General features: G+C 46.7%; 1 protein-coding gene across 14 annotated transcripts in view; it reads left to right on the forward strand.

Annotated features, from left to right (window-relative positions):
* TRAK1 (trafficking kinesin protein 1) overlaps positions 1-13,705 on the forward strand; it is a 162,791-nt gene that overhangs the window by 52,673 nt on the left and 96,413 nt on the right. For 4 of the 14 annotated variants that reach the window (XM_033402003.2, XM_049715238.1, XM_033402002.2 and 1 more), the window contains one exon: positions 6,118-6,414. Coding sequence is in view for 9 of the 14 variants with exons in the window: in XM_033401995.2 (XP_033257886.1) it covers positions 9,936-10,026 (91 nt within the window). In the remaining 5 variants the exon portion in view is untranslated. Of the gene's footprint in view, positions 1-6,117; positions 6,415-9,818; positions 10,027-13,705 lie in introns of those variants that run through there. The other 10 variants (XM_033402006.2, XM_033402009.2, XM_033402007.2 and 7 more) reach the window with 6 other exon arrangements.

Raw genomic sequence — 13,705 nt, forward strand, 5'->3', positions numbered from 1 at the left:
CCCTCCTGCAGCTCCACCTGCCTGCACTTGGGGTTCCTGGCATGGCTTATCTGGAAGGCCACTGGCTTTTTGTTGCTCATTCAGTCTCTTCTTTGTTCAGATGGGGTGGCTGAGGCCCAGAGGAGTGACACCATCCCCTCAGTGTCACAGCTCTTGGAGTTTTTGCTCAGGTTCTGAACCACAAAAATCCCATGCTGGAGGGGAAGGAAATCGTGCACACATGTATTCTGTCAGCAGCAAACTGCATTAGCCTTGAGCAGCTTGGTCAGTACTCTTTGACAGCCTAGGGGCCGGAATCTTGATCACAGTTGAGGAGAAGAGTGAGGCACCGGACCTGGGCCAAGGGCCCCAGGCGAGAGGCAGGAGATCCCTCTCAGCTCAAATGCAAAACAGCCTGCCTCCTTGGGTACTATTTCCTGCTTCTTTTCCTGGTACCTCTTTTGCTGAAAATTTGACCAGGTTGCAGAATTTCTCACTCCTCTGCGAAGAAAAATCTCTCCTTCCCAAAGGCTCCTCAAGCAGAATCGATAAGACAGAGGCGCTTTCATCTCTCAGGGCCATCCACTCTCACTTTGCTTAAGCCTCGTTTGTTCCCTCTGCCTGAAAGAAGCCTTTTGCTTGGTGTGCCAGGGTTGGCCAGAGCCAGAGAGCATCCAGGGCTGTGGCTGCTTTGTTCCTGAACCCCGTGTGAAGCCTTGGAAATGCCTGCGTACATTAGAGTGAGGGGCAGTAACCAGGTGCCAAGGATCGTTTTCCCATGGGGTTCCCATCACTTATCTCAGTTCAGACCTGGATTCCCCCTCCTGCTGGCTCTGTGACCTTTGGAAAGTTACTGAACCTCTCTGAGCATTCTTGTCCTCGGCTGTAAAATGGAACTGGTAACAGTACGCAGCTAAGAGAGAGGTGACCAGCGGCAGGTGGTAGAAGTTAGAGGTTCCAAAGCACTTGACATAGTATCTGGCGCACACCATAAGTCTCAACAAAAGTTGATACTGTTAAGATTTTACAATTGTGCACTGCCTTACAGAATACTGGTGTGGGAAATTGTGAAAATTTAGGAACATGCAAGGGTCACTTCTCTTAGACAGTAAATGAATCATTTTGAGGGGGAGGTGACCACTTTGAGAGTGTGTGAACTTGGAGGGTTGCTGTGTGCTTAGCGCTGTGCTGGGTACATTATTTGCATCTGTGTCCGTAATCAGTTTAACAGTCCGAGAGGTGTGGGTATTATTACCTCAGAGAGGAGGAAACTGAGGCTGGAGACCTACAGGAACTCATCTCTCTCCTCTTCACCCCAAACGATGTTTTGGGGTCATTGAGGCCATGTGCTAGGCGGTCTCTCCCACAGTGGATGCTTGCCTCCTCTGCGAGTCTGATCGGATGCCTGGCTCCGTTTATTTCTGATCCTTGAGCTGTTAGAGATCCTGAGTTATCAGCAGAAAAGATGCATTATGAATAAAAACACTGATAAACAGTTGTCCTAGGAAACTGAGTCCTTAACGATGTCCTTCTGAGAACCACTCAGCACTCCACGGTCCCTGGGTCTCCTCAGAGGGTACCTGCTGTGACTCTTTCTTCTAGAAACTGGATGAGGGACTTGCAACCCAGATTTTGAGTGGTCTATAAATGAGGCTTCCTGATTCCTGAATTATTGTATACGGATGATCTTACACGTTTAATCGTGACATCACATTTGGTGTATGTTGATCTGTACTGGAAAGGATGAAGTGCGGTTCATTTGAGGCCATTCTGAAGGGCCCATGGGAGGTGGTCTGCATCCCTGGAACACCTCAGGAGTGTTTCAGAAAGTTTCCCCATTGATTTCTGTGAATCTTCAGGGTTAGCTGTGTGTAATTTGGGAGTTTGGACCCTTTGGTTCCTGTATGGATCATAGAACTACAGCTTCATAGCTTCAGGAAATCCTCAGGTCATTTGGACCAAACCCCTTGTTTCATTCATTATTATCTATTCTGCAGATATTTACTCAGTAACTAACAGGTGCTAGGGCCAGCCCATGCTTTCAAGGAGCTCCCACAGCCTGTGGGAGAGATGAGTCCTGGACAGGGGGTGATGAAGGCATGGAGGTTTGCCAAATACAGAGAAGCTTTCCCCAAAGTCTGTTCCATGAAATAAATGCCATGGGACCAGGTATCCTGGGGCAAAAGGTTTCGTGATATAATAGGTTTGGAAATGTTGGCATATGGATGTTGGCGGAGAGTCCAGAAAGGTGCCTGATTCCGAGAGTCTGGAAATGATACTTTCAATGATAATGATTATTTTGAGAATGTGATATGTACCTGGCATGGATGTAAGTGCCTTATGTGGATAATCTTATTTTATAAAATCCAGTGATTTGGGCGGGCCATAATTTATAAACTGCTTTTGTATTGACAGAGATTTAGATTATTTCCCACTAGATTTTCATGGGCTAAAGATTGATCTTTTTACTTCAAGAAGGGTTTCTCAGTGCAGTGGAATATTATCCAGGCTTTAAAAAGGAATGAAATTCTGACATGCTGCAACATGGATGAACCTTGAGGACATTATGCTAAGTGAAGTAAGCTAGTCACTAAAAGAGAAATACAGTAGGATCCCTCTTATAGGAGGCACTAAGAGTAGTGAGTTCATAGAGATACAGATAGACAGCATACTGGTGGCTGCCCTGTGCTGGCAGGAGCGGAAGTGGGGCATTATTGGTTAACGGATACAGAGTTTCATTTCTGCAAGATGCAAAGTGTTCTGGAGATGGGTTGTGCAACAGTGTGAATGTATTTAACACTCCTGAGCTTAAAGATGGTTAAGATGGTACCTTTTATGTTATGTGTTTGTTTTTAACCACAATAAAACAAAAATACTGTTTTGGCAAAAAAGGCATATGGTGAGAATTAAAATTCACAAATCATGGGATATGATGGACTTCAAGTTGGTATGCATGTGAATATACACATCTGTGTGCTTAATTATTTTAACTGGGGTTTGAGATAAAAAAAATCAATTGGAGTAGTTTTGTTCTACTTTAAAAAAAAAAAAAAGAGGGCTTCTCAAATTTTTGAAGGCTTTGCCAGTTGATGCCCATAAAAAGGGGACTTTGGACTTGAATGTGGTTGCTTGAGTTCCCCTTGAGGCTTGAGTGAGCACGGGCTGGTGTCTCTAAAATTTGTTTTTTTGAGAAAATGTTTGCACTTACTTGAACTATTTGGCTATGTTCCTGAGTTAGTGTGTGAGAGCTGTAAGTTGAAGCAAAGGTACTAGGAGGAGGGACCGTAGTGATTTGGGGCTGGTGATCGGGATTTAGGCCAACTCCCTCATTTTATAGAAAATGAAAGCAAACGTTGTAAAATCCATGATTGAAGTTCTCTTTAAGAAATCTTTATGTTTTTGACCCTTTGTTTTAAAAACCACGTTGATTGGTGGGGACAGATGGGTACTAGGCTTACGGTGATCATTTCATAACGTATGCAAATGTCAAATCACTATGTCATACACCTGAAACTAACAAAATATGGTATGTCAATTATATTTCAATTAAAAAAACCCTATTGATTTCAGGGGGACAATGGCATTTTACAAAGGGAGAAACTATTTCAAACTTTTGTGTAAGGATCCTATAGACTGCGTGGAAGTACAGATTAAAGAAAATTCGAATGAGGGTCCAATCCATTAATGAGTTTTCAAAACCTTTTAGAGCCCATGTTCATTACCTGCCATTTCTCTGTGTAGAGCATCCTTCCACGCTGATCAATTCATATCTGCTCTGAGACTTCCTTTTAGCAGCGGCAGAGTTCACGTCTCTGTGGCTGCACCGTAATTAGCTCCATACTCTCTGTTACGTGTTAGCTTGTTCTTAGCCTTTCACTGTGATAAGCACCTTTGGTCTGTGCATCCTCGGGCCAAAAAGCCACATGCATTTAGCCAAGCTGTCCTTCTGAATTTATTACCCATCGCTCCACTATAAGTTTCTTAAAAGTCTTATCAAATTGAGCATTGTTATCGTTTTTAAATCTTTGTCAGTCTGATAAAGAGATTTTTCTGGATCACAATTAAGGGTCCTGAAAATGTTTGGTGTGTGTGTTTGTATACTTCTTTTTTGGGGAGGGGAGAGAATCTTCATATCCTTTGCCCATTTTTCTTCTTTTAAGTGTCCCTGGTTTAATTTCACTGCCGTGCCTACTTAGCTTGTATTCCCCACCTCTGAGTTCTTTTTGTCCATCTGTTTAATAGTGATAGCTCACAAGGTGTGGTCCGAGTACCTGCAGCTCCTCGGGAAGAGTGGGGTCGTTATGTCTTTAAATATCTCAGAGTACCCTATAACAATAGCTTAATTGGTTCCCTTCTGGAAGGTCTTCTAGTCCACGCCCTCAGGCCTCTGCTGCCCACAATATTTTGGGAGTTCTTGAGAATTCCAGGCTTTTTCTTACTGGGCGGCTTCTCCGTTTGCCTGTACTTGAATCACTGAGGAGATGTTGTTGATACAATCCTGTTTTTTATCTCTGGTTCCCTATCACTTTTCACCAGGGATGTACAGGCTCCCGCACCTCTTCCTACTTTATATTTGTGTGTTCATTTTAATGAGGGCAGGGAGTTTATCACCATTTACAATAGGAACTCTTGGTGTATTTTGGTAAATAACTTCATATTGAGGGCTGTAGTTTCCCTTCATCACTGACTGCACCATGTTGAGTAAATCTCTGTTAACTTTCCTCTTTTTTTCTCATTTAAAAAAAAAATGAACTGTAAATATATTATTACTAGAACAGTAATTCTCAAACTTTCTTGGTCCCAGGAAAATGATTGAGGATCCCAAAGAGCTTTTGTTCATGTGTGTCACCTTGATTTACGTATATTGTATTAGAAATCAAAACAGAAAATTTTAAAACGTAAGGATTCAGAAGTACACATTCCCTTCGTTAACCTTCAGAACAAAGGTATCATCACACATCATGGAAATCTCTGGAGAGCTCCATCGTACCATCTGTGAGAGAATGATAGTGAAAGTACCTTAGAAAATCATTTTGACCTTGCAGACCGTTTAAACTGGTCTCAGGGAACCCCAGGGGTTCTCAGGCCACACTTTGAGAACTGTCCTGCTGAAGAATGTTTCTCAGGCTTTCTGTCTTGTTCATAATGGTCATGTTTGGCATTTTTTCTGGGTATATGTGTGCATACCTACAGTATGTGGTATGTGGAGGTGGGCTGGGAGGAAAGGGGCGTAGCTGAATTGAAAGTTAATGTCTGAGGCAGTAGCGCTCTCCTGAACCGTGTGGAGACATCTCTTGCATGTAGGTTTGCTGTTACTGGAACCAAGTGGGGTTCTCAGTAGCCTCTGCCATGCACCATCCCTTTTTTAGCAGGTATTTTTTAGGCCCATCCAGATTTTACGCGGGGATGTGGACCCTGGGTCAGGCTGATGTTGCTGGAATGGCCCCTAGAGAGAGTGACCTGCTAGTCCCCAGACCCTTCACCTGCTGCCCTTAGATTCCTGAGAGCCTATGAATGGGCTGATTTTCCTGAACCTGCGTGTGTTTTTTTGGCATAAGGTCTGTAGTTTGCATCATATTCTTAAAGAAGTCTTCTAACTTCACGCTGTAGCTTAAGGTTGCGGCATGCCTTCAAGCTCTTGGAGAGTTGAGAATATACGGTGGTTGGAAAGGGTTTAAGAGAGGTATCACATCTTACATAATTCAATATACAAAAAAAAGATGGCTTTTTTTTAGAGGGGTGCATGTCTTCCCCAGGATGCTCGTGCATAGCTCTTCCCACACTCCATGTGGCTGCCAGGTGACCTGGGTGTGCTCATTTCAGGGTAGGTGTCATCATTTTAGCTGTGGTCCAGTCTGTTGATTTGCTTAGAGCTGCTTCAAGACAGGTTTCAGTTAGTAAATGAAGCCACATGCTCTGTATTTTGTTCTGCACTGGTACCTGATTGGGTGAATGGAACTTCACTTGCAGTTCTTTTATCGAAACTGAAGAATTCAATTGGAAGTACCCTGGCTTGAAGGAAACAGAATTTACAGTCTGATCCCACATCATCTCGGGGTCCTTATTTTCTGAAGATTCTGTTCTTTTCTTTTCAGAGACTCTAAGTCACTGAGCTCCTCTCTCTGGATTGTCCCATAGATTCCCCGTGAGGAGCCGCTCCTGGTGTGCCAGACCTCCTGGGGGCCGTCTGCCCGACTGCCCCTGACTCCGGCAGCGGGGTCCCCGATGGCAGTGGGCACCTCCCCGTGAAACCTGCCAAGCTGGACGCCACAGCTCTGCACGACGACACTTTGGCCAACTCCGTGCCCCCTTCGGAGGCGTGCAACCATGCAGTCCTAGCCTGCAGCCCGGGCATCCCTGAGGAACACTATGTAAGCGAGGCTGTGGAAGATGCTCCCGGCTGCAGAGGGTACCGGGATGCCTGCACCATCACTGGTAAGGGCGCCTCTCCCTGCCAGGGACGGGGGAAGTCAGTGAGGGCCGGGGAAGGGTGGGGCCGTAAGAGTGGGTCCCGGGGAGGGATGTGGAGAGTGGGGAGGGGCTACCGAAGTGCAAAGAGTCTTAGCTTTGGAATCGTGAGACTGGCCATCCAGAACTGACTTGTCTGAGATGAAGACAGCACCTCACAGAACTGTCGTGAAGGTTAAAGACGGGATCACTGAACCTTGAGCAGCGTCCCTGGCCCGTAGCGGGGCTCAGTGTAGTTTGGCCCCCTGCCCCTCTCTCTGAGGCTCAGTTTCTTCAGACATAAGATAGGTGTAATGGAAATGACATGCCATGATGCTGTGGGCTGCAGCAGTGGGGAACTCCCTGCAGCACCGTTTGTACACTGTCAAGTTTTGCACAGACAAAAACTTTGTCGAGTTTTGTCAGTCATGCCTTCCCAATGTCTCGAGAACAGGGCGCTCATCCCCCAGCGCACTGGCAACATCTGCTATTCAGGCACATTGTAATGGAGCTCTCGTTTGTGTCTTTCCTCAAGGGATCATTGAGACAACTGCTTGGAGCCCTCACAGGAGGGGGCTCTGAGTGGGAATGGTGTGTAGTTTTCCCCTGTTCTCTCTCCAGTTAGGCATTGAGGGCCCCCAGCCCCACCCCACGTCAAGAGCTTCCTGGGTGTGAGGGGCTTGGAGGTGCCGGGATCCCAGCCGAATGCCTGGGTGCTGACCCCCTGAGCTCCCGATGGCACCAGGGGCCTCCCCTCCACGTGTGCACTAAATCCTACTGCTGCTTGCCTGTGCCCTGAAGGACACGCTTCCGGCCCCCGCCCTCTCTCTACTACACCATCCGTTTCTCCTTGTGCCTGGATCTTCCCTGTTAGCACAAAAGCATGCTATCGTCGCTCCCTTCTTAAAAAGAATCCTTCTTTGCTCTGCTTTCCCTGCAGCTAGCGCCTGTGTCTCTGCTCTTCGGTTTGCTCTGTTTTTCCTCCTGTTTTTCTCCTGTGTCCACCGCGAGCAGGCTTGTGACCCCACCGTGCTCCCAGTGCTGACGGCCTCATTCGGTTCAGGGGTCCATCCTTAGCCTTTTCAGCAGGAGTTGACACGGCCGACCACCCCCTTCTCCTGGAAATACGGTCCTCTCTTGGCTTTGGGTCCCGACCTTGCTAGCTGCTCCCCTCTGGGAACTTTGGGGGCCCCGGGGCTCAGCCCTTCGCTCTCTCGGGTAACCCACGCCCTAAGTGATCTCACGCGGGCTCCGGGATTTAGAATCTGCTTCTACGCTGAGCGCTTTCCAGTTCCTGTCCTCAGACTGGACCTTTGCCCCGAAGGCCAGATGTGTCGGTCTGACTCCACATGACAACACTTTCACTTGGACGCCTGTTGGGCATCTCTGACTAACTTGGCCAGAAATGAACTCCTGATTTCCCCCTCCACCTGCTTTCTTTGCAGTCTTTCTAAATGGTACCTACATCCTTCCAGTTGCCCAGGCCAGAAGCCTTGGAAGCATTCATGACCTCTGTATTTCTTTCAGACCCTGGTTTGCTGGGAAGTCTGTTGACTCTTTGTTCCCAGTGTGTCCAGAGTTTGACTGGTTCTCACCAGCCCCACAGTAACTACCCTGGTCCAAGCCACCTTCATCTCACGCCCGGATCATTGCAGTGGGCTCCTAACTGGGCCTCCTGTTTCCCTTCTTGCCTCTGTGCAATCCAATCTCTGCCCAGCCAAAAGAGTGGCTTTTTAAATACAACGTCAGGTGGTTTAACTCTTGTGCTCCAAACCTCCAGCAGGCTCCCTTCTGACCGTGGCCTAAGTGACAGAGCTGCCTGTGCCCCTTTGACCTATCTCCTCTTCACTCACTCCATTCCGGACACACTGGCCTCCTCACTAATTCTTGGATACACCCAGCACATCCCACCTCAGGGCCTTTGTTCTTGCTGCTGCTCAGCACCTGGATCGCCTTAACCCTAGATGTCCTCCTGATTCCTTCTTTACTTTCTCCAGATGGCATTTCCTTAGAGGCCTTTTGTGACTCCCCTGCATAGAGGGTGGTCCACACCCCCCTTCCCCATCTCCCTTACCTGCTTTAGCTGTCTCCCCATACTTAGCCGTGAGTACTACATGTTTGTATTTCGTTGACCAAACTTACAGTAGAATAGAAACTCGCTAAGGGCAAGGACTTTGTGCACCACCGAGCCCCAGTGTCTGAAAGAGCGCCTGCCTGTGGCCAGTGCTCAGTAAACATTTGCTGAATGAATGAGTTGTGTCATTTAATTAGTACTGCATCCCCATTAAATGGAGACTGTTGTCCTGTTTTTACAGGTAAAGAGACTAAATCAGGAAAGGTTCAGCATCTGGCCTAAGATCCTGAGCTCTAAGGGGCGGGGCTTGCGTGTAGGTCATGACCCCCGGGGTATGCGTTCCCTGCCACCTGCCCCCCACCCCCCACCAAGGAATACTGTCCAGTTGGGTGGGGACGTAGATGAGTGAGTGGAAATAGGCTGTGCAGAATGGTTACACCAGTGATAAGCACAGCACACGGGAGAGCATCAAGGAGGGTGCCTGGGTGAGCCTTGGAGGGGAAAGGATCCGGGAGACTAGGAGGGCTTCTCGGAGGAGGCAGTGTCCCAACTGCATCTTCATTTGTCTAAACACGTGAGCTAATCGCTGGGATTCTAGTGGCATCTGTGCCAGTGAAATCCGGGAAACATTTAGCTTGCTAAAGTCGTTTCGCTTTGAACATGACAACCGAGGGCAAAGTAATGGCAGAATTGCAGTGCTGAAACTTCAGAGGCTATGGGGCATGGTAACTGGGGGTTCTTTGCGGGAACATCTGTAGCAAGCACCATAGGACAGCTGAGAAGCAGCTCAGTGCTGTCATGTTTGGCAGTGGCTTGGTAAACAGGAGCGTAAACAGAGACACGGTTACGTGTTTAAGGTGCAGCCCGACAACGCAGAACACGCTCAGGTTAAAGTCTCATTTGTCGGTCACTGAGAGGAAGACACAAAACAGAAAACATTTCCCAGAGATCTGGAGTTTCTCCGAGAATGCGTATGTGGACTCCAAGGGCTTTGCCAAGTGCAGTCCTGGGAGACCGTTTGGCACCCGGCCTCTAATAAATCCATGCCACCCACAGTTCCTGGGGAGCGCTGAGATGAACAGCAAGCTTTTTGTTCCTCTTTAATTTTTAGGCAAAGCCCAAATGCCCGTCACAAAGCCCTGCTCCCCCTCTCCCTCCCCTTATCCTCAACCTAGAGATATCACATTTTGGGGTGCGTCATTTTCTTCTTGGGGCAGTTTAACAAGATGAGCCGATAGGGTGCCCATGCTGCCTCTAGTTACGTAACCCATTGTGCTTCCAGGGCAGCGAGCAGTCTTAGGATTTGCCCCAACAAGCAAGCTCAGAGAACTGCTGAGTAGGTGCAGAAGCTGGCTGTGCTGAGGTGCTGCCTGGGTTGGGTTCTGATGGGGGATCGCTGTTCGCTCTGAACTGCCGTTGGAGTTTCTCTCTGCACATGGCATTGGTATTTCGGTTTGAGCAGCCCGTGAGGGCCCAGCCTCTGCCAAGACTCTGCCCAGGCAGGCTCATTCGGACAAGCTCACGTGGTAAGTGTGTTTGCCCGGCATGTCCGCTGTTGCTTTTCTTTGTGAAAGTTGCGGCCGGAAGGGTGAAAAGGCCACAGGGAAAGTTGTTTCTCTCCTGTTCTGTTCGGCTTGGCGGGTTGTCCTTGGACCTGGGGTGGGGAATTGCAGTATCGAGTTATTGACAGGCAGAGCAGAGGGACCTCGGAGGCTGCTCACCCCTCAGCCCCTCATCCAGGCTCAGGGGAGGCAGGTGACCCCTGCAGGGCCATGAGCAGTGGGTCTGAGTTGGGACCGGGCTTCTGGACTCCACCACCTTGCTCTTTGAAATTCTCTGCAGCGGCTGACCACAGTCTCTGAGGCCCCTTCTGGCCTCTCCTACTGATTTTCCTGATCCTGTGTCCTATCCTGGTTTCTTAAAGCTTCACCTGGTGTCTGGGTCAGCAAGGAAGTTTTCAGGTGAAGAACAGGGTCAGGCAGGGTGTCTCCCCCGCTCCTTCTCTCTTTTCTGCCCCACTTTTCTTTTTTTCTGCACTAAATGTGCTTGGCCCTGTACCTCCATCCACACCCCGGTGACGGCGAGCTTGCTAATCAGTTCTGCTCTGGCTTGTCTCTTGATGTGGGGCTGACGTTTCTCCTCGCTTCCTCCAGGCTGATCAGAGTCTGATGATTGATGACCCATCTGGTTTCTGTCCTGTCTATATGCTGTTACTCACAATCTGCTGGGCCACAAACCAGTGAGTTCCTCAGCGGCATGAGCTCCTCTTGCCCTGTTCTATTCAGTTTTAGGTTTCAAGACAGATGAGACTCTGGATGGGAGATAATGGAGATGCTGTGGGGGGTGTGTGTGTGTGTGTGTGTGTGTGTCTGTGTATTTAAAGTATTTTCAGGCTTGTTCAATAATTCTGTTCAACTGGCATCTGTTCGAGGCCAGCTTTTTGCTGGTGTCCGTAGATGAGCTCTGGCCTCTCCCTCAGAGCCCTGGAGGTGGGCAGCGGTGGAAATGACTCGCTGTGACCCCGGACAGGATTGCTGCCACTATGCTTACGGGAACTGTCCTGTCTGGTGTCCTTGTCATCACAGGGCCACCATTTCAGATTTGTTCCTTTTCTGTCACTGATTTAAAGCCATCAGAGTTGATGATTTGTCCTCTGAAAACATGCTCAAATTAAAGTATTATGGACTTCTTTTATGAATTGAATGTAAAATCTTGCTTGTCAGTTCCTGTCTAGAATAAAATTTTTACTGTGTTTTCCATTGAAAATATATGATGTAAATGGTACTTACTTGGCTGCATGAAACAGAAAAGAATGGACAGTGAAACATCTCTTCTTTCACAGAGAGAGAAAACGTGAATTAGAATCTAGGGAATTACAAGTTTTTTTCAAATTTATCACTTAGAAATGTTCTTTGCTTCTTCTCTCAGTGGAATGGCCCCTATTTAGCAGTTGGTTTGTTTTTGCAAATGCAGTGCAGGAGGAGGGCCTTGTTTTGCTGATTTTAGAGGTAACACTTAATCTTCAGCAAAACACAAAACATTCGCATTTGCCTTTTAAACATGCTGTAAATGAGATTGGGAGTTACCAGCTGACCTTGCTTCTCCATTTCTCATCCTTAGGTGAGTGGGTAGAATGTTTATCACACAAGGTTTTGACAAATACTGTAAAATTTAGTTAAAATGTATTAGTAAGATTCTTGACTTGTGATTGGGAGGCTACAGTTGCAGGTGCCTGCTGTATTTTTATCCTCCTAATTGGTTTCGTTCTGAATTTGAAGCAGATTTTTAATGCACCTAATGTATCGGTGTTAGTCCTTGCCTACTTTAAACCATTTTAGGAAGCTGGCAAATAATAAATTACAAGAAAAGTAAAGAGTAATCTTATTAAAGAATTGATCGGGGGTGCTTTGGTCCCAGCCACAAATAGTATTCCTAAGGGTGTTCTTTTAGATGCCAAGTTTTCCTAATGGATTTACATTAATTTGTTTTGCAAGTATTAGAGCAAGTGTCACTTCACACACACTTCGTTCAAGATGCTCTCTAGTGGGACTGGAGCGGCCAGATGTGGGCCTCTGCCGTCAGCACCCTGTTTGTCCCACTCTGCGGAGGTTTGCTGTAGGGGCTTCCCAGGGATTCAGCAAGAGAGGGTGCTGGGTGTGCCTTGCAGCTGGGTTTGGATGTTCTCCCAGCCACACAGTTCACTGGTGACTCTGGGACTCACGGCCCAGAGAAACTTGACTTTCTTCTCTGACGTCTGATCTTGTGTGAACATTGACAGACTTGAGCAAATCAAGTGAAACTATTATGAACAGAAACTTTGTAACTGTAATTAGACCTGGAACAAATCAAATTTCATAAATCTTGTATTAGTCAGGGCTTTCCTGAGAAAACCAACAGGAGGTATATATATATATATATATGTATATATATATATAAAAAATATAATATTACATATGTATATCATACTATAAGGAATTGGCTTACACAATTATGGAGGCTAACAAGTCCTAAGATCTGTAGTTGGCAAGTTGGAGATCCAGGGGAACCAGTAGTGTAATTCCAGTCCAGAGATTAGCAGGCTCGCCATCCTAGGAAGAGACAGTATTTCAGTTTGAGTCCAAAGGTAGGAAAAAGCTGATGTCAGCTGGAGGGCAGTCAGGCAGGAGGAATTCTGTCTTACTCGAGGGAGAGTCAGCCTTTTTGTTCTCTTCAGACCTTCAGTGGATTGGATGAGGCCTGCCCACATCATGGAGGGGAATCTGCTCTACTCAGTCTACCGATTTAAATCTTCATCTCATCCAAAAACGCCCTCACGGAAACACCCAGAGTAATGTTTGGCCAGGTATCTGGGTACCCCATGGCTCAGTCAAGTTGACAGTCATCACAGGTCCTAGCAATGGCTGACACTTATTGAGTAGTTGCTCTGTGCTTGGCAGGCTTCCAGGCACTGCTCTGGAAACTCACTTTTTTCTCAGCACAATCCTGCCAAGCAGGTACTGTTAACCACCCTCACCTTTAAGGAGGTGCAGAGTGGGTGGCCTGTCCTCTCATGGAAACCAGGCATCCTTGGGTTTACAATCCAGTAGTGTTTTCTGACCCTATTTAACTTCCTTCATTGTGGATTTTTCTCTTCTCATAATTTCATTTAACTAGGGTTTTAAATGATGAAAGTAACACATGCAAATGGTAAAACTTGGAATTGTACCAAAGCATAGTCAACGTAGGGTAACAATCATTCATCCATCTGTACAGTTTAACCATTAAAAAAAATCATTCCAGGAAGTTTTTATGCACATAATTCCTTTTCTAGAAATACACAAATGGGACCATACCATATACCCTAATCTGCATTAAAAAAATTAACTACTACTTATGATTGTTTCATTACAGTACATAGAATATTGCCTTATGCTTTGCAATGGCTCTATAGTCACTCGTTTGGCTGTATCGTTATCATCTCCATTTATTTAAACCAGCTGTTCTCAGACATTTTTTTTATAACAAACATTGTGTAGTTCCTCCTTTATTAATCAGAAATTAATAGGTAACGAATCCCTCTAAACACATCATCTTAGAAGAACCAGTGTAATGCCTTACTGTAATGTAAAGGAGAAACTAAATTAAAATGATGGAGCCTGGATTCTGATTGTAGGTGTGTGGACCTGGCCTCATTAGGGTATGTAGTGAGCAGGCAGGCACTGCCCC

Source organism: Orcinus orca, chromosome 10 (assembly GCF_937001465.1).
Source record: "Orcinus orca chromosome 10, mOrcOrc1.1, whole genome shotgun sequence".
NCBI lineage: Eukaryota > Metazoa > Chordata > Mammalia > Artiodactyla > Delphinidae > Orcinus > Orcinus orca.